The sequence below is a fragment of the Balaenoptera borealis genome (assembly GCF_965194805.1).
Source record: "Balaenoptera borealis genome assembly, chromosome: 5".
NCBI classification, from domain to species: Eukaryota; Metazoa; Chordata; class Mammalia; order Artiodactyla; family Balaenopteridae; genus Balaenoptera; species Balaenoptera borealis.
Window position 1 is genome coordinate 127,752,453 of NC_138862.1, and position 26,559 is coordinate 127,779,011.

The following is a 26,559-nucleotide window of genomic DNA, read 5'->3' on the forward strand; positions in this document are numbered from 1 at the left end:
GTATAGCCAGGTGCTAACATCAAGGGGAGGGAGCCTGGGGGCTGGGCCAGGATGTGATGTGGGATTTTTGCCGTAGTTCCTGGTCTCTTCCGCAGTGGGGGCAATACCAATGGAGGCATAGAAGGAATGAGAGGGCATGAAATTGTAAGTTTGGGGGCTCTCTCTTGGCAATGAAACTGTACTTTTACATACTTCATAAATCTGTCTCTACCTGGGTGTGATTTCAAAGGGGGAAAAGTCCACACTGAGAAGGAGAAATATCTATGTGACTATTATGTGCTATGAAATTTTTTTTGCTCATGTTTTCACACATTTGGGCCAGCCTTAAGAAGCAGTACAATTGCATCAGTTAGGAATACATCCAACTTCCAGTAACAGAAAATCCAGTGACAGTGGGGTTTATTGGTTTCACATAATGGGAAGTCTGAACCATTGGGTAGTGGGATGTTGTCTCAGACCTCATCTTCTACATGCCTCCAGAACTTTGTTCTCAACTCTGGCTGAATGACCTGGGGAATTAAAAAAAATCATGTTGTCCAGAGCACAGCCCAGACCAATTAAATCAGAATTTCCAGGGTCAGGACCCAGGCATCAGTATTTACAAAAATCTCACCACATGAATCTAATGTGTGAGAACCTCCACTCCTGGCCTTGCTGCTGCACAGCTTTCTCCAACACTTTGCATCATGTTCTTAACAACTCTCAGCTGCTGGCATTGGTTCAGTACCGGACAGTGTTACAGCCAGCATATCTGTGAGTCTCTTGGCCTATCCAGCTTGGTTCCCAGATGCTTGATGCAGCCTCAGACACTACATTCTAGAAAAGAAGGAGGAGGAAGGGGGAAAGGCAGGGCTCAGACTGCCACTCACATCTTATTGGCTAGAATTGTGTCAAGTGTCTTCTGTTAAGACAGAGGTGGCTGGAAAAGTGACTACTTCACATTTTCCAGCCTCTGTAGTAGAAGTAGACAAGAGCAATGTGGGGTTGGGAATAGCTACGAGGTAAGAGATAGGTATTGGGTTTTTAAAAGAGTTGATTGTTATTGCAAACATAAAAATTACATGCCCGTTATAGAAAACTTGGAAAAAATGGAATAGAAGAAAATATACTTACCCTGGTCTCAGCACTTCAAGACAAGAACTGTCAATAGTTTGATGCATTTCCTTCCAGATTCTTACATGTTTTCCCTATGATTAAATTATATTGCATTTACAATGATGAATTTTACCTTTTCTTGTAACATGAAAGGATGAGAATTTCTCCATATGTTACGATGATTTCTTAAACATCATTTTATTGTCTGCATTATATTTCACTGTGCTACTGCATCATAGTTTAACTTTTTCCTTGCTGTTAAGATTAAGGTTTTTGTTTTCCCTTTTCCAGTTTTACAGAATTAAAAACAATGCTGCACTGAACTTCTTTGTGCCCAAAGTCTTCCCCCCGCTTTGTTCCTACCTATCTATCTATCAATCAATCATCTATCATCTATTTTGGTGGGAGAGAGGAGGAGGCAAAGAAAAAAAAATTTGGTTTCTACTTCAAAGAACTTTCCCGAAGAGTGGGATTCATTTACATTGTACATCCTCATGGATAAACACTGTTCTCCTGGTCTTCATGACAGTTTGAACTCAAGGTAATGTGTGTCATGTTTTTCTGAAGTCCAGTGTATTCATTTGGACCTATGTGGGGTGTTTCTTGTGTTCTTGATCTCATATGAAAGGAGGGGGAAGGGTAAGCTGGAATGAAGTGAGACAGTGACATGGACATATATACACTACCAAATGTAAAACTGATAGCTAGTGGGAAGCAGCCGCATAGCACAGGGAGATCAGCTCGGTGCTTTGTGTCCACCTAGAGGGGTGGGATAGGGAGGGTGGGAGGGAGACACAAGAGGGAGGAGGTATGGGGATATATGTTTATGTATAGCTGATTCACTTTGTTATACAGCAGAAACTAACACACTATTGTAAAGCAGGTATACTCCAATAAAGATGTTAAACAAAACAAAACAAAACAAAACAAAAAACCAGAAAGATACATGTACCCCTATGTTGATAGCAGCACTGTTCACAATAGCCAAAACATGGAAACAACCTAAATGTCCATCGACAGATGAATGGATAAAGATGTGGTACATATATACAATGGAATACTACTCAGTCATAAAAAAGAACAAAATAAAGCCATTTGCAGCAACATGGATGCCACATGTTGGAGATGATCATACTAAGTGAAGTAAGTCAGAGAGAGACAAATATCATATGATACCACTTATATGTGGAAACTAAAATAAGGCACAAATGCACCTATCTACAAAACAGAAGCAGACTCATAGACGTAGACAACAGACTTGTGGTTGCCTAGGGGGAGAGGGGAGGGAGAAGGAGGGACTGGGAGTTTGGGGTTGGTAGATGCAAACTATTACATTTAGAATGGATAAACAATAAGATCCTAATGTATAGCACAGGGAACTATATTCAATAACCTGTGATAAACCATAACGGAAAAGAATATAAAAAAGAACGTGTATGTATGTATAACTGAGTCACTTTGCTGTACAGCAGAGATTGGCACAGCATTGTAAATCAACTATACTTCAATAAAAAAAAATTAAAAAGAAAAGAAAGAAAGGTATTGACATTTTGGCTTCAAGAACAAATTAAAAAATCATAAATACAACTTGTGTTTGATTTGGGTCTGGACTGATTACCAAGCAACCATTCAGCAACAATGGTCTCAAATATTTAAACACCCTGTGAAACTGCAACTAATTTAGCAACTGTTGATTTGAAGAACTGTGCAACCAACAAGGGAATGAGGGGAGAATATTAAGTCTGTATGCCAAGTTCAGAGCAAAATATTAATAGTCTCTTGCTCACATCTGCCATATCTGTAAATATAATAGAGGGAGAGGATAATAAGAATCATATGAATAATGTTAAATAAAAAGTGCAAATAAAGCAGGAAATTTTTTCCATTAAATTTGCCACCTATTCAAGTTCAATAAAATGGTTGTAAGGAAAATAACAATTTAAGGCAGAAGGCTAGTTACATTGTTGCTATTCAACTTCTTAAGGGCGGAAGAATGAATACCTATCAACTCCCCTGCTTTAAACTTACTTACTTGCCTTAAAACATGTTATTTTGTAACTTGAACATCTATGTTATGCCTTGAAAAGTCCAAGAAGAAAGTAAAATCATACTGAAAGCCAGCAACTGCATCAATACATCTAGACAGATGTTTGCTGGTGGTTTTTGGTAACAAACCCTTTTTCCTCACATTGCACAGATATTCTTTTTATAGGCACAGCCCTGGCAGTAATGAGAATGCGGGTTGGTGCACGGAAATGTTACAAATTCTGCAAGTGGAGAACTTATTCTCTCCATAGGGGCTGAATTTTGCTTTTTTTAGAAGGTAAAGTTTTATTTTTGTTCAGCTTTCTCCCACCACTTTCACTAGCATTTCTTGCACATGGAAAGACATATATCTGGTGTGATAATACTATCAAAAGTACTACCAAGTACCTTCAGCTGATGGTTCTCTTAGCCACAGAACAAGCTTTTTTAAGAGTCAGGATGATTTCCTTTGGGCAGATTCCAGGAAGGGACCACTGGGTCACAGAGAATGAACCCGGTAGTGACTTGGAGTATGTTGCCAGAGAGGCCAGGAGGGTCATTCCAATGCCAACTCTCCAGTGAACCCTTCACTGGCTTCTCTCTGCCCCGTTGGCTGTGCCCCTTTGCAGATGGATGGGGCTGGTCTGTCTGCACAAGGGCTAGTGGTGGGAGGGTTCTGCCAGCCCTCAGGAGAAGACACAGTCACATACACCCACCCATTCTGATGCCCCACCCCCATCCCTCAAAATGCTTGTTGGACATTTTTCTTTCTCTCATTCTCTCTTAATTATGACTTAACTCCTAAGACTAGGGCAAACACTCCCAGTACCATAAGGGGGGCTAGCTGGGTGGCCTATGCCCTATTATTGTATTTTATTCACCCTTCAGCCAGACTCCATCCTCCTTACCAGAGCCATTGCCATGGCAACTGTCCTCCTTTGGGCAATAAGTATGGGCGGCAAAGTCCTACATGATTAATATGTTTGATATTTTACCTTTCAAAAAATTCTTTGGGGAAATTCAAGTTGGATTGTTGAACAAAATAAATAAGCTTTTTATTGTCAACAAGGGCTAAGGGTGGCAGCTTTGATAACAGGAAAAGCCTGGACTGGTCACAAACCTGAGACCAGAGTGAGCAGGTCACATCCAGCTCCAATTCAGACAAGAAAGGAATGGAAAAACTCTCGATTGATGGAAACTGACTCAGAACCCAGTGTGTTGGGGAGCTCTAACATAAGATTAGTGTTGAGGTGAAATGTGCCTCAGACCAAACCCAATCTCGGTGACCTTTGGGTGGCTTTTGGCTGTCACCACTGGAGGGATCAGGGATTTCACCTGCAGAGAGTGCCCTTTGGGGGCCCTGGGCCTTCCCTGACCCTCTGGCATCACACCACAGGTCTCCTCAGCCTTAAAAATGCGCCCATGTCACACAGCACACTGAGAGTTTTGCAGAGGCTGAATGTGTCAGCTCAGAGGGAACAGCTAGCCTGATGTCCTCCTCCATCCCCACCATCTTCTGTCCACCATTTACAATAGATTTGCTCTTTTTTGACATTTTGTTTAAAATTAGAGAATTAAAGATTGAAATTTTACAGTATGTTGTTTTAAGTATTATGCTTCTTGGCTTCATAGGCAAATACTTTTTCCTTTAAAGTAGACTTAGTCCTCCCTCCCTCCCTCTCTCCCTTCCTTCCTTCCTTCCCTCCTTTGTCTGTATTTATGTATGTATTTTGCCTTAGTGGGATTCACTCTGGCATAGTGGAAAGAGAGTGAGGTGTGGAGCCAGACAAACCTTGGCTGGAGTCCATGCTTTCCTATTAGCTATGTAGCTTTGGCATAGGGTGACCAGATGTCCTAATTTGCTGAGGACTGAGGGGTTTCCTGGAAGACAAGACTTTCAGTGCTAAACTCAGGACAGTCCTGGACAAACCAGGACAGTTGATCACCTTACTTAGGCAAGACACTTAACCTCTCTGAGCCTTGGTGTCTTCATATGTGAAATGAGGATAATGATACTTGTCTCTTGAGTTATTTTGAGGATTGGAGCTAGTGTACAAAAAGGGCCTGAAGCTATGTCTGAGATCTACTAGATCTCAGTAGATGATACTGATAGTAGTATTAATATTAGTAATTTTCTATATATTTTTTAAGGCTCGAAGAGATCTTTCATCATCATTCAGTTCTGCCATCAACGCTTTTCTCTTAATTTCTAATGTCTGTTCAGGAAAGGGGAGTTTAGTTTGTTTTCTTCAGTTTTATGTAAGCCTAGGTTTCTAAAACTTCACTTTCCCAATTAAAAAAAGGCTACTAAATTTTGCATAACATCTCTGAGTGGAGTCTAAGGGTAACACACCAACTGAGATTCAGATTATCTTTTAGAAACCCTGAGAAAGTCACTGAGGCCCCTAAAGTCTTCCTCTTTAGATACAAGACATATGGCTTTTACCAAGCTCTTTCTTTCCCAGATGCAGGTGTGATGTGTGTCAGGTATTGAAGGCTTGGGAACTGATGGTCTGCTCTGGATACTTCCCTACACAGGAGAGTGGAGGTCCAGGCCACCTGCCAACATTAGATCACCTGCCCCACAGCAAGCTTGTCCTTGCTCTTTTGAGTTGGTCCTTTTGTCCAGAAAAAGGCGTTGGGAACCAGGGAGGCCAATGGGGTGGAAACGTGTGGCCTTGGGGAGAAAGAAAGAGGTTAAACCTGCGTGTGGACTCCAACACTTGTTCTAGCTCCCCCTGACTCTTTTCTGGTCCTTGCCCACTATCAGGGTGTTGGTCTCTGTCTCCCATCTTCAAGTTTGAGTAGAGGTGATGAAATGGAGAAATGAATGCCAAAGTGTCTCCAAAGGGGAAAAACTAAAACAATTCAGTAGAGGTCCAGTTTCTGGGCTCGTAAGCATTTTATTTTATTGGTTCAGAATAAACAGAGAGCTCTATTCAGCCAGGACTTATCAGCTTCCTCCCTCCAAGCTGTCTGAGATGGTCTGGTCTCCAGGTAACAGGCTGCACCTGCCCTTGTGGACTTCCTGCTTGGATGTTATTATTATTTTTAAATTGTGGTAAAAAACCCCCACATAACATAAAATTTACCATATTAACTATTTTTAAGTGTATAGTTAAGTATATTCATATTGTTGTGCCATTTCTGGATGTTATTTTCAAGTTTTTGATCCTCCATAAGTTCTTAGTTTTGTTTTTTTCCTCTGGATAGGAAATGAAGATATTCTCATTGAAGAAAATTTGGAAAGTACTGATAAGTATAAATAAAGAAAAGAGTCATTATATCACTATAAAAACAACCACTTTAAAATATTTTGGAATATATTTCTTTCCAGGGCATTTTTCAATGCACTATTTAAAAGAATTAATATTTTAAAAAATCTTAAGAATTTAATGGCTGTGTATTAATTTACATGTATAAACTATTATTTATTTAAGTCTTCCTCTAGCTGGATTTTAGGATGATGCAGTTTCACTATTACAAACAATTGATATATATCTTTGGGCATAAATATTTATGATTATTTCCTTAGAGGATGTGAAAAAAAGAGAATTGCTGGATTAAAGAACAAATATTTTTAGCCTTTTTCATATTAGGTTTTACATTATCTTTACATTTCCTCCCAAAATCTAAGTTAAAAGATAAGACAAAATATGATATTTTCTATAGAAGGGACTTGTACGTTCCTCATCTCCAGGCAGGTCCCAACTCTCCCTGGAAGGTTCTCCAAGGAAGAAATCTCTGATTTCTTTTAGCAATCCTATAGTAGGGGTGGCTAAGGGTTTTCATCTTATTTGATCATTAGGTAGTAGCTGCCTTTAGTACTGAGTATTGTGGTGGTATGCATACTGAAAACCATAACTGTTAGACCCTTTTTTCTGTATCTAAATTAAATACTTTTGCTCCAGAATAGGATTTGAATACTTCTGAAGAACTTTAGTGACATTTTGTCTCCATGATATAGTGTCTTACACTAAATACTAAACCCAAAGGAAACTCTGTTTATCCCTACTCCTAATTCCTCTTTTACTCATTTCATATTAATTTGGGCTATTCTGAAGAAAATAATCCCTTTCCTTCCTCAGGGTGGATTGGGAAGGATGATAAATCAGCCTGACTTCAGCTGGACGAATGGAATAGTTCAAAAGCAGCTCTGAGGTGTATGCAAATGCCTGAGAACTGAAAAATCAAAGAAACTGTGGACGCCGCTGAGGACCCAGAGATACAGCTGACTGAGTCTGTGTGAGTATCGGTGAGTGTATGTTTGCGAATGTGTGGTTCCTGACAAGTATCTGGGAGCTTTGGGCCACTCAGACTGGTCACAGGATGGAGGTTGATGAGGAGAGATCAGGGTTGTTGGGGGATTAGAGATAAAGTATGTAAAGCACTAAATGCAGTACTGATGATCCCAAGGACTCAATACGGAAACAAAATAATGAAAACATGTTGGTGAATCATTGTGATTGATCCTTGAAGGTCACATAACTGGTTGGCCATGGAGTTGGGACCAGAAGTTCAGGTTTCCCCAAAGACTGGATTCCAAGTCCAGTGCTCTCTCCAATGAAATGCTCCAACTCTGAGATGCCAGGCACTTTGGCAAAAATTGTGGTCATTGCAGTGGTTGACCCTGTATAATATCTGTGGAGGCAGGATGGGGCTGAATATTACCCGAGAAAAAAGGTAAAAGAATTGGGCATCCCATGGAAACATTGATTAACCCTCTTTCTTTTGGACCTCAACATGAATGACAGCAAAACACTAGCCCACTCCTTGGGATTCCCCAGTGATTTTTATGGATAACAGTGATGAGTCACATTTTGAGCTTGTACATTATGACTTGCACATACTGTCTTTGCACAGAGTCTTCAAAATGTCCTTAACCTTAGTTTTCTACTATCCAGTGTGGTAATCCCACTTGTTTAAGATTGAATGTGAAGTCTGTTTTTTTTTTTTTTGCCATTTTTAGGTTGTAATTATCAGTTTCCTGTGAGAACCAAAGAAGTCTCCCAGATCTTCCCTCTCTGTACTGTAACTACTGTGCTATTTGGTAAATGGTCAGAGAGGTTCAGAGGTTGTGCCTCTGAAGTTTTTCTTGGAGTTCAGTTTCAACCAAAGGGGTAAAAAAAATAAAATCAAGGCAAAGCAATGACGGCATGATTGCTAAGGACTTTGGGTCCTTAGGATATAGTCTTGTGGTATATGACAAATCTCCACTTTTTTTTTTAAGATTTATTTATTATTTGTTTATTTTATTTATTTTTGGCTGCGTCGGGTCTTAGTTGTGTCGCGCGGGCTTCTTTCTAATTGTGGCACAGGATTTTCTCTTCTCTACTTGTGGCCTGCTGGCTCCAGGGCACGTGGGCTCTGTAGTTTGCAGCACGCGGGCTGTCGTCCAGGCACGCGAGCTCAGTAGTTGTGGCGCGTGGGCTTAGTTGCCCCGCGGCATGTGGGATCTTACTTCCCTGACCAGGGATCAAACCCACGTCCCCTGCATTGTAAGGCGGATTCTTTACCACTGTGCCACCAGGGAAGTCCCCATCTCCACGTTTTGACTGTGGGACCCAGGCTTGGCCAAGCTAAATACCACTGCTCTGGCTATAGGAAGAGATGATGGATGGATACCTGGATAGGAATAGATTCATGACTCAAATAGTCCAATGAGTTTTATCAGGAGTTTTTTCTCCTACAGATATCAGGAAAGAGATACCTCCTTTTCGGCAAGTTTCCCTAGCTGAAAGATGGCCTCTGCCTGGAAATATGAGCAGCCATCAGTGCTAGCCTGTGGGAACAACCTGCCTGAGAAGCACACCAACTGAGAGGAAAGCAGAACTGAGATGTGAGCAGAAAAAGGTAGAGTCTTGAGCATATTCCTTGATCCTTCTGTGCCTGAAACCAATCCTGGCCTCATATGCTAGCTACACAAGCCAAGGCCCTGTTTGTCTTAAAGGTGTGCAAGTCAGGTGTTTTCACTTAAATAGATCCTTTACTCACAAAATTCCATTAACCTTATTATCCCTATTCTGTAGATAAGGAAACGGAGATTCTGAAAGGTTAAGTGTTCTGTTCAAGCTAAAACACAGCTGGGAAAGGGTGCGGCCTGGCTTTGAGATTGGGATGTTCTGCTTCTATAGCTCATGCTGTTTCCATAGCCTGATGCAGCCTCAGTGAGTATGGCTAATCGAGCTGGTCAAGCCAGACCTTGATGTCCTCAAGGGGACAGGCATTGACTCTCTTGTTTTACTAGCTCATGGGCTTACCAATGACATTAGACACTTCAGGCTGGCACACTCAGGGTCAGACAGGCTAACCTTGGTTTCTGGATCCCACGCTGCATGCCTGGCAGCTCTGGGAATCCCTTTTTATTCAGGCTTCCCAAGTTGCAGAAACTACTAACTGGGCTGGATCAGCCCTGGCTGGCCTCCAGAGAGCCAGGCTGCTGCTGAGAAGACAGAGATTCTGCAAACAGAAACACCCCAGGGAGATGTACTCAGCTTTGAGGTGCTGAGACTCCCACCTCCACATTCTGAAGCTAAGGAAAAAAGAGCAGAAGCTGTTCGAATGTGAGATAACAGTATCTTTAATATTTAAGTAACAAAACATGTCGGTCAGTACTCAGTGCATATACAATAAGACAGAGCAGCAACAAAACAAATTTACAAAGCACACTCTAACTACACGGAGGCTTTCAAACAATTACGTGTTGGATAGAGAATGTGCTAATTAAAAACCCAGCTGAGCCACACCTCAGGGCCTCAGACCTGACTAGGGACTTGGTGGTGGTGCGGGGGAGAGTTCACTGTGCCCATGGCCTTCAACTCAAACCCTGAGAACCCTGAACAATCTCCATGTCCTACATTGCTCAGCTCTCTCTCTCCCAACCTCCACTTTGTGTGTGTGTGTGTGCATGCACTTGCTGACATTTTTTAATTTTTAATTTTTTTTTTTTTTTTTACAGTAGGTCCTTGTTGGTTATCTCTTTTAAACATAGCAGTGTGTACATGTCAATCCCAAACTTCCAATCTGTCCCTCCCTCTTACCCTTCCCCACTGGTGACCATATGTTCATTCTCTAAGTCTGTGAGTCTGTTTCTGTTTTGTAAATAAGTTCATTTGTATCATTATTTTTTTAGATTCTGCATATAAGCGATATCATACGATATTTGTCTTTCTCTGTCTGACTTATTTCACTTAGTATGATAATCTCCAGGTCCATCCTGATTTTATCTGTTCATCCTTTACCCCATCTTAGACAATGATTTTCATGAGCGCTCTTATGTGGTTTGGCCTAAAACCATTGCTGTCTCATTGAGAAGTGTCTCTGGGTTTACTGTTTGGGTTCTTGGTGAACACAATTCCTCTCTGTTTAATGGGCCATGATCTGGTCTTCCCCCGGACATAGTCTTTACAGCCTGAAGACCCCTATGAATCTTCACCCATCTCCTTGGAGGCCACTTTCATATGCACTATTGGCCTGAGGACTTTTTTCCTCCAAAGAATAACCCAATGGTCAGATTCCCCAGTGCCAGTGCTGTTCCTTGATTAGGTAGTTTTGAGAGATTGGCTTTACCTCAGTTTCCTGGGGGGGAGCCTATTCTGGCTCTGGTGCTGGGATGGGATTCTGGTGGCCTGGAAGAAGGAGGTTAGGCTTTTGGCAGTAGTGATGCAAACACAGGGAAGGCGTGTGGCTGCAGAGAGTTCTTGAACATCCAACGGTCCAACCACTCAAGATGAATTTAGTGAAGGGACCAGCTCTCAGGGTCACAAAGCTGAGCACAGTGCCAAGTAGGTGCTACCCTCAACTCTTAGTGGCCTGCAGCCGTGGAAGTGTGGACACCTGTCACTTGGAAATATTACATTCAGGCTCATCACTTTTTTAAAAAAGAACACAGTTTCAACTCACTTCCTAGGACCTGCTGTGTTCCATTATTTGGTTTTTACATGGATTACACTGATTCTATCATCTATAATCAGAGCCCAGGAGACCTCAAAGGGAAAGAAGTAGGATCAGTGAGCATTTCATGAAATTTGGACTTAAATGTGATTTTACAAAGTACATTACAACATCAGAGCAATTATTTTTTCATTTTCTTCTATTCATGTGCAGGGGTGAGGCTAATTCACAGACACAGTGTATCATTTCACTAATCCATTATTTATTCTAAGTATATTTAGAATACCAAATATATTTAGATTACCAAAAAAAAAAAAAAAAGAAAAAAGAAAAAAATTCTTTTCTCATTCCTCTAGGGACAGTTTCTGGCCTGTGACAGAAAGAGGACCTGCAGTGGGGATTCCAGCTAGAATTAGCAGATGTTAGCAGAAGTGGAAAAGGTTGGTTTCCTCAAACTGAAATCACTTTGGTCCAAGTAATGTTCAAGATCATAGTGGAAGAAAACTCAGATAATGAGCTGCAGATATGATAAATATTTTTCCCTACCAACTCTCCTTCAATCAGTGTTTATTAGTAGCCAATTTAGGGCAGGGGTTGGGGGAAGGGGCAAAAATCAAATAGCAGAAAATGATGTCTTTTGATTGACTCTTTTTTTCCTTTCAGAATTGTTCTGGGGGATGAGTTGGGAAATAGATCATCAATGGGCCATTGGCTAGAAGGAGGAGGGAGAGTCTGCCTAAATTACCTAAGTGACTGATAGGAATTCAAACCACATTCTATCATCAGATTAAAAAGGTTATGGTAAAAAAAAAGAAATAAGAGGATTGGAAAATGTGGGCTATAGCCTCTAATGTACATCTGATAACTCAGCTGTTTTGTGATGGAACACTTAGAGACAGAGAATGGTGGCAAACACCATCTGGCCTCACCACAGGTGAAACCAAGGCTTTCTAATTTCCAACTGTGAGTCAAAAGCAATGGGAAATCAAGGTAAAAATTCCTTGTTTTTGGGTGAGCTCTAGTTGGGGGATTTCTTCTGCTCCTGCCGAGGTGTCTTGGAGGGCTACACGTAGTCGTACTTGGAAGGATGAGATTGTCCCTCATCTTCTGTGCGGGCACCCCCATCGTATATCTTCTTGGTTTTGGCGTTGGACTCAAAGCCAGTACTGGCCTTGAAGCCTCCAGGCCTGTAGGCAACATTGTGGCCAGAGGCGTGATAAGAGACGGCTTTGTAGCTGAAAGCAAAAGAAACATTCTATGACCATAGATGTATTTGGTAGGAGGACAAACTACTCATTTTCCCTAGGATGTCTGACTTTTAGCACTGAAAGTCCAGTGTCCCAGGAAACCCTTAGTCCTGGGCCAACTGAGACAGTTGCTTCCCTTGGCTTTGGGACACTGGCTTTTCAGCCTCTGTGGTGGAGCAGAATTTCTTGCTTTGTATTAGAGTTGGGGGGTTAGTGACTAGTGAGTTCCCTCTGTTCATCAGTTAAGATGAAGCTGAACCAGAAATGATGTCCAGGGGAACATGGTTATGCCAAAGAATCATAGAATTTGTGAGTTGGGAGGTATTTACATGCAACCCATCTCCCCTAATCTGCTTAGTACATGATGAGGTAACAGAGGCTCAGAGAGGGCAAATGACGGGCTAGAGGTCACGGGACTGGTGAGCAGGAGAGCCTGACTGGGATCCAGGTCTCCCAACCCCAGGCCCAGTTACAGAGGTACAACAGGTATTCTCAACAGCAGTGCTACTAACATTTTGGAACGGATACTTCTTTGTTGTAGGGACCTGTCCTGCGCTTTGTAGGATATTTAACAGCATCCCTGGCCTATACCCACCAGATTCCAGTATCACCCAACTCTTCCACCCCAAAGCTGTAACAATCAAGAGTCTTCAGATGTTGCCCAATATCTCCTGGGGACCAGGGCAGGGGTGGGTGGGGGTAGGGGGTGGGTAAAATTGCTCCCAGCTGAGAACCATTGAGTTACAGAATACTGGAGTCAGGGGGAAACCTAGAGGGCTGGGTTTTTCCTTCAGTAGCATCATTTCTAAATCTGCTCAGGCTGAAATAGGCCTGTCCTGTTCTTTAGGTCTCCTCATAAAAGATAATGTTCATGATCCTTTTGTCAGTAGAGTTCTTCCATGTACCTATACTGATCATCCTGCCTGTAGATGATGTGTTAAAATGGACTCGGATAAAACGTCTGATTGCATTGGGATGGGGAGACTCACTTGGTTTCCTCAGGCGCCAGGCCCCGGCAAGCGATGCACATCAGCACACCCCCAATTAGCGTGAGGCCTCCAGCGACCCAGCCAACAAACAGAGCCGCACCAAAGGTGTACCTGGGTGGGGAAACGGTGGCTGTGAATGTGGTTGACTCAACTCCCCGGGCTCTATCCAGTGAACCTGGCCATGCCCATCCTCTCTGTCCCCACTTTTGGATCCCACATCTATCCCAGCCCGCCCCTGAACACAGCCCTTTGGGTCGCAGTCAACTGCATCAGGTGTCCTGGAGAACAGAATTGGGACTGAAGTTACTCAGCAAAACAGCTGTGGGATTCTTAGGCCCCTAGCATCACTCAGGCATAGAATTAATTGTAAACTTCTAATTTCAGAGAAACATCTCAGGAAATCCCCCTCCCTCCCTATTGGCAAAGGGAAGTGTCTTGACGGTTTGGTAAGAGAAGTTTGAGACATTATGGGATCAGTCTCAAGTTATTATTTCAGAAGGAATTTTGGTCTCTTGGGTTCTTACTGTGAGCCAAGAAGCCTTTATCTTCTCTAACTCAAGTAACCCTGGTAACCGTCCATGCCGGTAGGAGTATTATGTTTAGAAAGAACTAATGTGAAGAGACCAGTCATTCTTTCATTCATTTCTTCACTCATTTGTTCAACAAGTATTTATTGAGCTCTTACTATATGCCTGGCACTGCCTGGCACTGGGACAGAGGGGTGAACAGAATGGACACAGACCCCACCCTCAGAGTGCTTCTGTTCCAGTCCGCCAAGGCTGGTGCTCTTCCCCTTGGAGGGTTGCCTCCAGTGGGACTCAATTACATCAAAACAGGATTGTCTGAGAACAAAATCTCTGAAGTTGCCTGCCCAAGGGACACAGGAATGTTCTAAGGAGACGGTGTAAGAGAGTGATGGCAGGCATTAGCGCTGGTTGCCAGGCGGGTGGGTGACTCCTCGGGCAGGGGCAGTGACACCAGGCACCCAGATACTGCGGCCAAGGCGGGCTCTTCAAAATAGGGTGACCAACCATCCTGATATGCCCATGACAGAGAAGTTTCCCAGGATCTGGGACTATCAGTGCTAAAACTGGGAAAATCCCAGGAAAACCAGGATGAGTTGATCAGCATGCTTCTAAGTTGCCCTTGTAGTCAAGAGACCATGGGAAGACGGTAAAGGAGGTTGAGGGCAGCTTATGGGGATCACATTTTTTCCTATTCTTGAAATAAAGCAGGAACATGGATGGCGAGTGGAGTTCCAGGGAGCCAGAGAGTAATGGATTTATCACGTGCTCACGCTCATCTGTCTCCCATGATGGTGTTGCTAGAGAAATACCAAGTGTATCCGCTCCAGAGATGACGGGTCACTTAGGTATAATATTTACATTGCTCTCCCAGAACAAGATCTTTCTCCTTCAGGAATTTGCTGCTGCTTCTTGCTATGAAATACATCCCTTTGAAGTGGCTAAATGAATATAGGTGTTGGAATTGCTCTTCCACCTTTGAAAAGTTCTACTCTGCTTCCGACACCAAATTACAGTGAGGTTTCATCTCCCTCCACTAGACCGTGACCTCTGTGAGAACGAGGACCTTGTCGTTATCCCCAGACCTCAGAAGAGTTCCTGGCCCACAGCAGGTGTTCGATACATTTGTAGAATGAATGAATTAATGAATGCGAGAAAGAGCAGCCGTACAAGGAAGAAACATTACTTTTCTCATCTGTACCGCACCTCCCTCATTTCGATTCCAGCTTTTCCCTGTCCCTAGCTGGGTTCCAGTCATGGACTGGAGACGCGGGGGTGATGCCCATTTACATGCTTGGGTTAACAGTGCCTGTTTCGTTGCCACCACAATGGGGCCTGTGTAAGAGTGTTAGATAAATACTGTGAACTGTCGCTGTATTTCAATGCAAATGTCAGATCAGCCTCAAGTCATATCACCAAGGATATTTCACTGAAATGAAGTTTATGAATTTACAGATCATTGTTGATTTATGATATGGCATGGTTGCCTCTGATAAATTTTTGCTATTTCAGGCGCTGACAGTCACATTAGGCATACGTGTTTAATCGGATTTTTACAACAATGTTCACCACGGAATACTGAGACTCGATTAGGAGGTTACCTGGTCTGGACGGTCTGCACCATCCCACCCATGCTGGTGTACATGTTAGCTGTGGACATCCAGAAGTTAGTAACCAGCATGTTGGCAAACACAGACACTCCAGCGATTGCACAGAGACCTGTGGGCAAGAACAAGAAAACTCCGGAGTCAGCTTTAAATGGATCACATTGTTTGTGAGGCAATGTATGTTTAAACGAGTTTAGAGGAGCAGGCTGCAGAATATTCCATTCCTATAACAGGATGGTCAATCCAAGCATCGATTATTGAATTCCCACTATGAGTCAGACCCTGTGCTAGGTGCCTACACTCTCTTATCTCTCTGGTTGAGGAAAGATTTGTACGTGCGAAGAAAGAGATTTTCCATCTTGGGACCAGGTATCAGTAGTACAAATATTTTGGGTCTGGTCCTTTGATGATGTCAAGGGCTTTTCCCTTAAAATCATTTTCTAAAGTCTCACCAAAATAATGCCTTTAGGGATTGAGTCACATGTCTACCTAGAGTTGAGAATCTCATAATGAGGTGAGGGTGGCAGCTAAGAGGGACATCAGCACTCATGATAATTCTGTAGAGTGTAAGTGAGCCTTAATCTCAGATCTTGAATCCCAGTGTGTAAAGCTCTGATCCACATTCAAACCATGCTCACTAGGGAGAAGCCCTGTCCTCTGCCAGAATGATTTTGCTTTGACATTCCTGGATGCGCATTTGAGAGAGGGAACCCCAGGCTCCTTGTTTACCTGAGATGATGAACATGATCCCGGAGGTAAGTGTCATTTTGGCTTTGGCAGAGTCATCCATATTGCCAATGCGGATGCACTTTAGGGCGAAGATGGCCACCAGGAGGCCGATGACACTCAGGACGATGCCCACAATCATCAGGGCTCGCACTGCCTGCAGCATGGCTGCGGGTCGAGGGGCAAGACACAAGCAGACAAGTAAGACCACCTCAAAGTGATTGATTAGGCTCTGGTTTAATACAACAAAACAACTACAACCAACCGGCACCAAACCGCTGAGAAACGGCAAGTCCATAAACTGTGAACCTTCTCATCATCAGGGGATATGAAATTGTGAAAAATACAAAACCATCACTTACACTCCCCTGATTGATGAAAGACATGCATGCAGAAGTCTATAGAATGAGAAAATTATGAACTGTTGGAGCTGGAAGGGCCAAGGGAATTCAGCTATTTCATGTCCTCATTTTAAAGCTTGATAACCTGGGGTCCAAGAAGGGGAAGTGGCTTGACTAAGGTGCCATTAAAAATTATTGATAGAGCTTATAGTAAAACTGTGTTGCTTTGACTTCTAACCCAAACATCTTTCTTCTCTAGTCTTTCCATAGGAATGCAATGCTTCATAGGGTTGTGTCCACTTCCAGAAAGCTCAATACTCATTTACAGCCTATAATGAAGCAAGGTCACTAGGTAGTATACCAGGGGCACTGTATTGTTGCCTCCTCCCAAAGGGACTACTAAGGTCATGGTGAGCTGTAGGTTTGGGGTCTACATAAAAAGATGATTATATCAATTATATCAATCTCAGGCCTTTCAGCACAACCACAGTTTATCAGCAGTTCCCTTTCCAGGAATCAATGGAAGCTGTACGTCCTGCTGGGACTCTCCTGCAGTGACCTCTCCACCAGATATTTCCAAAGAGGTTTCTAGTGCAACCTTAATGTGCAGTGACTCATCCCAACAGTTTTTTACTGAGCCTGCATGACTAGGCATGGGGATGACGGTGAGTAACAGATCAGATATGGTCTCTGCCCTCACGGAGCTTATGCCAAAGTGGGGAAAGAAAGTCATTAAACATGTCCACCACAAGCATAATTAATTTTACAAAAGGAAGATAAATTAGTTCTTGTGTCTTCCAGAGGGAAAGGCCACTAGCGTGGGTAGTTCTGGTAAAGCAGAACTGAAGAACCATGTGAAGCAAAGCAGAGAGCTCTGTCCTATCCTAGTTGTCATAGCCAACTGCTACTTTTAATTGAAAGCTATTAGGGACTTTTCAACGTTAAGAGATTGAATCCATATAAAAACTCCCTTGCAATGTAGGTAATATTATTATCTCTATTTTATAATTGAAGAAATTGAGACTCAGAGGTGAAATAAGCTGCCCAAAGACACATATCAAAGGAAAGGCAGAGCTGGGGGTCAAACCTGGAACTGTTTCAAAATGGTTATTTTCCCATCACAATACATTGCTCTGAGGTACTTTATCCTTGAAGAACAGGTAGAGTTCTGGCTGCCAGCAAGGTATAGGGATCTGTAAGCTCCTAACAGAATGTATCCTTCAAACTTGGAGACTAGACCATAAAATGTCATCCTCTGAAATGGATGCTAAGAATGTATAAAGGAATATTCTCCAAATGTCATCTCAGGGAATTGCCTGTCCCAGGAGATTATTTATAAATGTGACTCTCAAGACAAGGGAGCCCTGGGAGGAATTCTCTCCAATCTCTTCGGGAAGATTTCATCTCAAATATGGCCAATATCAGGGGAGCTGCCTGCTTATTCACTCTAACGTGTGTATCATAAAGCAATTTGTCATGATGGAAGAATTGGAAATCAATGAAAGATATTGAAAACAGGAGAGGTAGATCATGCACAATTCATTAAAGAGCCTTCTGCAGTGTCTGAGGAATGGAGGCCCCGGGAACTTTCTCATCAGGTAGCGAGACAATGGTAACCAGCTACTCTAGTTCTGTGCCATTGACTTCCATTCACTTAATTCTGATTCTCTTCTCCCTAAAGAAACTTCTGCTTTTAACTTTGCTTCCCTGCTGGGAAGAGATTTCTATAAGCATCCATCATCAGTCTTGGTCCTATTAACCACTATATTCTGGGGGTAAATGTGTTGGTGTACGGTGTGGATCAATCTTCCAGGATCTGACCATTCATTCCTTAATATAAGAGGGCTCTAGTGTGTCACCTCTGTTTTCCAAAGCCTTGCCCAATGGCTTTGTTGACCCCACTCATACTGGGAACAAACACCCCATCCATTCTCTCATTAACAAATGGAAGCATGTGACATCTACTTGTGTATTTATTTATACCTTTGTGTATTCATCCAGCACATGTTGGTATACTCTCATAGTCAAACGTTAACAGATTCATGCGCTCATCCATGAATTCATTCATTCATTTATTCATTCATCCATCATGTATTCTTAAGCTCAAATTCTCTGCAAAGCCCTTTGCCAGATGCTGTAGGAAGAATAAAATTTCATGAGAAATAATCTCTGTCTTCAAGCAGCTTACAACCTGGAAAGATTATATTTTCACTGGAAATCCTGAACCTCAAATTTCTTTTCACCTTGAGAGTACTTTGGCTAAGAAATCATAATAGAACCCCTTTCTGACAGTCACTCATGGTGTGGTTCTAGCTCTCTTTCACACACACAAATTCTAAGGCTGTGGTTCAGGACAGCTATGGAGAGGACATTTGTGGGGCAGCCCCAGACTTCAGGAAATACCCTCAGGGCTCTTCTATTTTTGCATGTTGCTGCCAGAAAACTGGACCTATGAGAGGAGGAAGGGACTTTGACTTTCCTTCCGTCTTGTCCTCATGGGCCTCTTATGAACTCCAAATCTACTCAGGAACATGTTAAAGGTTTTAAAAACTGCTCTTGTTCTGATATTTTAAGCCTTAAGCCATTCAGAGAACAAAATCTTTTATCCCTTTTGAGAAGCACCTGGCAAGGCATCTGGTTAAAACAACCAAAACCCAATCAACCAACCAACCAACGAACCAACCAACCATCAACCAATCAACCAGCCAAATAAACAATATTAACCAAGCAGGATAAAAAATATCCCTTCCTCATTCTATGAAAAATTTTACTTATCCTGGACTGTTGGCAAGGATGGGGTCATTGAATCTCTTTAATTGAGTGGTTCTACTATTTGTTCCCGAAAACATACCACGTATGTGCTGTGGTTGTGGCTGAAGTATGTGGTCTTCCCTGACATTGTTGGATTAGAAGGGATGACGATGCCAGCTGGTGGGAGGTAAAAGCACCGGGCTTGCCTGATGTGTAGAGCGGCTGCTGCTGTGTGTGCCACAGGATTCCTTGGGTACTGAAGCCCTAGCCAGCCTGTCTTTGCCTTTGCAAAGACAGCCTTTGCCTCAGGCTCTCAGATGCCCTCTTGCCTTTGCTGGGTCAGGTTTGCATGACAAGACCTCATTCTTTACTGCTCTCTCTTGATCTCTGGATTTCTGATGAACACTGGTACCTGCTTTGAACCAGGGGTCCACCCTGACCCTGAGCTCCTTTTTATTTTTTAGAATCTCCTTCTAGGGTTAGGGTTAGTTTACTACTTTCTTTTAGCCTGTGGTTGGGCAAAGACACAACACTGTCTTATATCTTGTGGGGCCACTGTCAGAGCCACAACTCTTGACCTGGATGGATGAACCAAGATCTTCCTTGCTTTGGAGACCCCTTGTGGGTGTTCTTCTGAGGGTGGGAGCTGTGATGGGGGCAGCTGCCAGGAAGCAAGGGGAAATGTTCTTCACTACTCATTGCTAGAACTCCCCTATGTCTAGTAATGACCATGGAGATGCATGGTGGTGACCCAAACTTCCTTTCCATCTGGAAGATTCTACCACCTGGAATACTAATCCATCTCCATGGATAAGTCACCAGAGGAATTGCTTCCAAAGGAGGTAGATTTCTCTTTTAGCCTCTCTGTTTCTTTTTTCTTTTTTTTAAAACATCTTTATTGGAGTATAATTTTCTCTTATTTGATATTCTGAGCAAGAGACATAGGCTTATCAGCTGATAACAGGTGAGTCAACGGGTTCTATAGACTGATTCCCTGCACCAAAGGTGTGACTACAGCATTCTTCCCAACGAACAAAGACGTATTATCAGACATGAAGGGTGGGCAGGATTCAGGGCTGACAGAAGCAAACAGAAAAATAGGAACTCAGTGTCCCCAACCCCCACCCCACACCATTGCAATATATCTTATTCCCCCAAAGTAGCTATGAACTGACAGGCAAGGCGTGGTTCCCAATCCTGGCTGTACCTTAGCCTCTCCTGGGGAAACTTTTAAAGAAATGTTAATGTTTTGCCCTGATCCCTAGGGATTTTCACTTAATTGTTCAGTGACATAAAATTGCAAGGAATGATCTGAGAAAACAGCCCTCAAGAGGGCTTAGGAGGAGGTGCTCAGAATGGGGAGTTGAGAGGAAAGAGTTCCCAGTGGCTGACATCACTAAGCTGGCTAGGGGGTGTGGGTGGGGCTGATGAGACCGCAAGTCACAAAGTGCCAAAGACTGGACATGGGGCCTTTGTTGGGGTGGGGACGGGGAGGACCCATACCTTCAGGCACAGCTTGGCTTCAGATTGAAGGCTGGAATGGCTGGTGGAGGAGTCCTAAGGAGGGGATCCCAGAGGAGGGAAGTCTGAGGCCAGACCTCAGACCTTCAGAACAAGGTAGGAAGGCCTCGATTCTCCAGAGATCCCAGGGAACCGATATGGAGGTCCTGTGTATCTCATGAAATCCAGCAGACTTCATGATACCAGGTGAGTGTCATTAGGCGAGTCTTTTAACCTCACGGAAGCCAAGTCTCCTCAACTCTGGAGTGGGATAGAGATATTTCTTGCAAAGAAATGTTGTGAGGATCAGTTGCTGCTTGGCCCCAGCATAGAACTAAGCCAGCCTCAGTAAGTTTTAGTTTCTTCCCCTTCCCTAAAAAGAAGTTATCTCTCCATAGAGAACAAACTAGTGGTTACCAGTGGGGAGAGGGGGAGGGGCAATATAGGGGTGTGGGAGTGGGAGATACAAACTATTGGGTGTAATCTAGGCTACAAGGATGTATTGAACAACACGGGGAATGTAACCAACATTTGGTAATAGCTGTAACTGGAAAGTAAGCTTTAAAAATTGTATAAAAATTAATTAAAAAAAATAAAACAATTTGAAAAAAAGCAGTTATCTCTCTCCAACCCGACATGGCTTTGGTTTGTGCTAACCGTGTACAAACCTGAATCCTCTCACATGGCGATAAAATATGGTTGAGGATTTGAAAGCCATGGGTGAGAGAGTGTGAAGGGAAGGAGTGGAAGAAGACTTGAGAAGAGGGGGAAGAGAAAGGCCTGGACCAAGGTAGGGGGGAAGATCAGGAAAAATGGGCTCAGGGTCTGGCGGGCGATGAGTGGGCTGATGGTGGAAGCAGCGTAGGCAGCTCCTATCCTATTGCCCTTCCTTTCCAACTCTAAGGTGGGCTCCAACTACATAACTCTGACCGTGTGTGTCCCCACCAGGAAATGATGCCCCACCACTGACCGGTCCATGCTAGGGTGTGATGCTTTGTGGATGGCTGCCTCCGCTATCAAAGCCACAGGCTGAGGAGGCGTCCTGATTCCTGGGTCTACATAGCTTTGATCATAGAGAAATCAGAGCAACGACTTCCTTTTATATGTAAGGTACAGGTTTCCTTGGGCTTTGTAGATGTGCTCTCAGTTCTCTGTGGGATCACCTTCAGAGGTACAATAATGTGTACACATTTAGATGTTTGTCCACATGTTGAAAAAGGCATGTTTGTGCTAAAACATGTCTCTTTTTTGAAGAAAAGGAAAGCAGCTTGACCAAGAGGTTCCCCCAGATCTCACTTCAACTTTACAACTAACTTATAATCATTCTACCTTTTAGGGCCAGTTTCTTCCACCTGACATTGGGGAAAGACAAGCTGGTTTCACAGAATCATGACTTTATGTGAAACATTCAGCCAATAGTAAGAAGAAGTAAACAAGGCAGCTCCTTTAGAAAGGATACATAAGAACAGTTTCATATTTTTTTCCCTTATGGATTTTAGATTTTGTGGAATTGTTCTCTCTGTTAAATGTGGTTTCCTTATCCGCCCTCCCCCCAGCCATTGCCGTGTGTGTAAATATGATTGACAAGTTGATGGGAAGCTCCCTAGCTCTCCAGTGGCTGTTGTTTTTTCACATTGAGGTGGTAAAGGGGATATGCAGCCAGTTGTGTGAAAAAAATCAAGACCCTCAGTGCCTGCAAAGGGGCTGAGAACCAGTGAAGTGTTCAGAGCACAGGTGGAATGGGGGATGGAAAGGAGAAAAAAGGACCCTAAATAATTTTTTCTTTGGATATTTAGATTCATAAAAGGTGTTTGATTTTGGAGAAGAAAAAAACCTGGAAGATAGAATGTCCTATTTGAGAGCTTTGGGTGGTATAGACATGACAGTAATGATTTAATGATGCCAAGAGCCAGATCTTGTAAATGGGTCGCAGAGCACTTTCACACAAATGCCTTCCTCTGAGGCACTGCACACCTGGAGAACACGAGGTCAAGAGATGTAGGTGGCCAAGCTATACCCTTGATACCAACTCACTCGCCTCTAACCATAGGGCCCTGCCACTGCACCAAATTCAGTCCAAATATTTGCAAACATGTTAGAAAAAACAGTGCTTGACTATGATACCATCATGGAGGCCAGAGACCTGAGTCTGCCAGGCCTCCTCTCCACCCTGCTCATTGACTGCCCTTTTCTTTTTCTTCCCACTGTCTCCAGGGCGGGGAAGTGGGAATGACACACAAGTCATCCACTCTTTAAACTTAGTATTCTTAATTTTGCATTGTTAATGATATTGCTATAAATGGGTCAAGGTGCCGAGGTACCCTCTACTCTTATTGTGCTCAATCTCTTCAACCATAAGGAAGCCCCTTCTAGCTGGAATGAGCATGGACAGGGGAAAAGACACGATTTGGAAGTCTTTTCAGCCGTGTGTTCATACCCTACTTCTGCCATCTTCTACCCATGGGAGCTTGGGCATGTTATCTTGCCTCCCTCTCTGAGCCTCAGTTTCCACTTTTGTAAAAAATAAAGCTAATACTTCTTTCCTTGTATTGTTGTGAAGATTAAACTGGAGAGTTTATGTGCAGTCCAATAAACCAGAGCTGTTTTTATTTCTGGGCATTGTCTCTGTAGAATTACGTGCTACATTGGCTGTTTGGAATCCAGTGGAGAGAATCTTGAGCTATAAATTATACAACGCTTGTAATATACAGATGAACAGTCCTGCTACCACCACCATTTACCTCATTCATCTCTCTGTAGATTACGTAGTACAGCTAGATGAATGGAAACAGGTTATTCTATGGCTGTCAGTTCCAACTAAAAGTGATACATTTTTATCAGATGAATGAAAAGTTAAGTGAGATTTTTGCAAGAAAAGAGCTTCTACTTAGGAAGAATTGAATAATTGGTAGTGATGATTACGATGATTAAAGCATTATATTGGTATCTGCCTCATGCCTTTACAGCACTTGAAAGCTTATTTCCCTGAGTTCCAGGTCAAAATTAAACTCTCTGCAACCTTCCATTTCTACCTCTGGGCATTTCTCCCAGCTCCTCTGCTTCAGGTGTCTCTTCCCAAGGCCCCTTGTCATGCTCAAGAGCATGCTTTCAGCAGCCGTTTCCGCTGGCCGAGTCCCCCCTAGGCGCTGGGTCCTGGCTGGTTCATGTTACTCCTTTCAGTCCCCCTGGGAGCCCCGCAAGTGTCCACAAGCCATCCTCTGGCCTCCTCTCTGGCTGCTTCATTGCCTTATGTTCCTGCCTTTAGCTTTTGAGTTTCTTTCTAGCCTTTTCCTCCTGGTAATCCTGCCGCCCTTCCCTCATCTCAGTCAGTCAGCTATGTCTTAAGTCATCAAAAAAAGATTTGCATTTCAGGATGCCAGTTGACACTGTAGTCACTCCTGCTGCCTTGAGGACTGGCTATTCTTAAATCCACACTGTTCTCCAAGGCCATACATGATCAACTATTTAAAGTATCTCCTTTTCCACAAACTCAGTCCCAAGAAATGTCTTTCCTGGCTTTTGGTGGGATCCTGTTCCCCCGACGCAGACTGGCAGGGCTGGGGTCCCCCTCTGTGAAGGCTGCCTGGAGCTTTTCAGAGTTTCAGATTTGTGAGCAGTTGTCAGGAGCGGTACAGGATGTGGTACAGAGATCTGTGGGATCCTTTTTAATTTGGGGATGTGAGGAGGCTTCTTCAGGGAGGAGATGGTATTTGAGCTGGACCTCACATATGGGAAGATTTGTGCAGATGGCAGTTGGGGTGCAAGAGGGGGGACATTTGGGCAGCAGGGGCAATGGGTATCCAGGACCAAGCTCAAGGTATAGTAAATGGACAGGGAAAACCTTAGGCTGTGGGCAAAGGGCTGGTAAGAGATGGGTCAGGGAAGGGAGGTGAGCAATGCAGGAGGGCGTGGGTGTCAGGCTGTCATGTCTGCACCTAATTAAGCTGGGAGTGGGGAACCATGGAAGCTGTTTAGGTCTTGAAATATCCAGGGAGATGAGAGGTGAGAACTGGAAGTTGGTGACTGGAAGATTCTGCCCGACCTTCTGCCACCGTCAAAGCAGAAAACACTCTAAAGAGATGAAGGATAGAAACCAGATTGTGAGAGGTTAAGAGTGAGGGGTGGTAGAAAAATTTAGTTTTTCAATTTGATTGTCAGTGAGCCGAGGAGAGACAAAAATTGACAATGATCCGAATCAAGAGAAGGTTTTCCAGGAAAAGAGGATATAAGCATAAGAGAGGAGGAAAGATGAAAGAGGCAAAAAGGAGAGGGGCTGATCAGCAGTGATGGCCAGACAGGAGGGCATGGGGCATTCACAGCCGGGGTGGAGAGGTCGGCCTTGGGCGGGAGGGAAGGAGGGGATCTTGTTCTGCAGAGAGGTGGGGAGATGAGGAGAGATTCTGGGAGGGCTCAGGGAGGATGGGATCCCTCGGTAGAACAGGAAAGACAATGAGAGTGGCAGTGATGGGGTCTGGCCATTTAGGAGAGTGGGGATATTTGGGAGCCCCATGTGTAGAAAGATACAGAATGAGCAAGAGATTGATAACATGTGACGGGGCCCTGGGAAGAGGTTAACGAGCTGAAGTCATGGAATGTCATGCGTTAATTTTCAACATAAGGTCAATCTTATTTTTTCATTTAATAGTTAAAATTAGCTAGCAACTCAACAATCCACGGTCTCGCATCTCCTCCCTTCTGACCTTTGCCCTCACGCTATAGCATCATCCCTCCTCCAGGGTTTCCTTCCCTCCGGCCAGGTTCTATCTCCCTTGATTCTCTAAGCAGGTCTCAGTCAGTGATCGGTCTGTCCTGCAACCCAAGTGGCTTCTAAAAATGGAGTCAATACCCCAATTCTTCCACTCTGCCACCCACCTTCTATTTCTTTCTTCACATGGAGATGAATTAGTTGAATTACTCTTTACAATTCAATTGCAAGGGCTTCACAGGCTCTTAACAGTTTTGTGCAAATTTATTCCCATATACCTGTCCACAAAGTGTTTGTTTCAGAGAGGCAAAACCCAGCCCTGTTTTCCTTTCCTCACCAAACTCACATCTGGGCCACTCCTTGGAGCCACTGATTAGCCTGACCTTTTATTTCTTTTTGCTTTAAAAAAAAAATACAAGTAGAGCTCCCATAATATCTAGAATGCAAAGTTCCTATGATTCCTATTTGAAATAACTCTCTGTATGAGAAACAAGGACTTAGCTGATTTTATCTTCAGGGGTGAAACGATGTCACATTTATAATTATATTTATATTCTGAAATTATTATAATCATTACAGTTCTATAATTATATTTTGACATGTATTGTTTTTTAGGAGTGCATACCAGAACCTCTCAACCCAAATGCAGAGAAAGGATATTTATAGTTTAATGACAATGTATACTTTCTGGCACCTACAGAGACTCCAGTTTTTCAAAGGAAAAATAAATGAATTGATAATGAAATGATATTAGCTCCCAATAAACTTTTTTGACTGTAAGAAAATATTCACCGTCCTACCTACTCCCATGTGTATGCAGGCAAGAACAAGTCACATGCACATACATGCACACGATTACTTTTCTCCTTGAGAAACATGGTCTATTCTAGTATCATGAGCCTGTCCTCACGATAGACCCATTCTTTTCATGACCTGCTTCCTTACTAGCAATTCCTTTGACCTGAGTATGAAATCGCCGATATTCACCGCTACGACTATAGCCCTTTTTGACACAGGGTCAACTTCTCCTCTTATTCACACCTCTGATCCGGAGCCCGTGCTGCGAGGGTCATGCCCTGCGCCCATCTCACCCAGTCCCTCCTGGCTGCGGTGAGAGAAGCAGGCCCTTCCCTGCCTCACCTGTGCCCTCGCCTAC

General features: G+C 43.3%; 1 protein-coding gene across 2 annotated transcripts in view; it reads right to left on the reverse strand.

Annotated features, from left to right (window-relative positions):
* Positions 1–10,222: 10,222 nt before the first annotated feature.
* Positions 10,223–26,559, reverse strand: part of CLDN18 (claudin 18) — a gene marked incomplete at its 5' end in the record, with an annotated part of 30,371 nt that continues 14,034 nt past the window's right edge. For both annotated transcript variants that reach the window (XM_082393482.1, XM_082393481.1), the window contains 4 exons: positions 10,223–12,248; positions 13,250–13,360; positions 15,375–15,492; positions 16,110–16,274. In XM_082393482.1, coding sequence (XP_082249608.1) covers positions 12,077–12,248; positions 13,250–13,360; positions 15,375–15,492; positions 16,110–16,274 — 566 coding nt within the window. In that variant the 3' untranslated portion in view covers positions 10,223–12,076. The remainder of the gene's footprint in view (positions 12,249–13,249; positions 13,361–15,374; positions 15,493–16,109; positions 16,275–26,559) is intronic.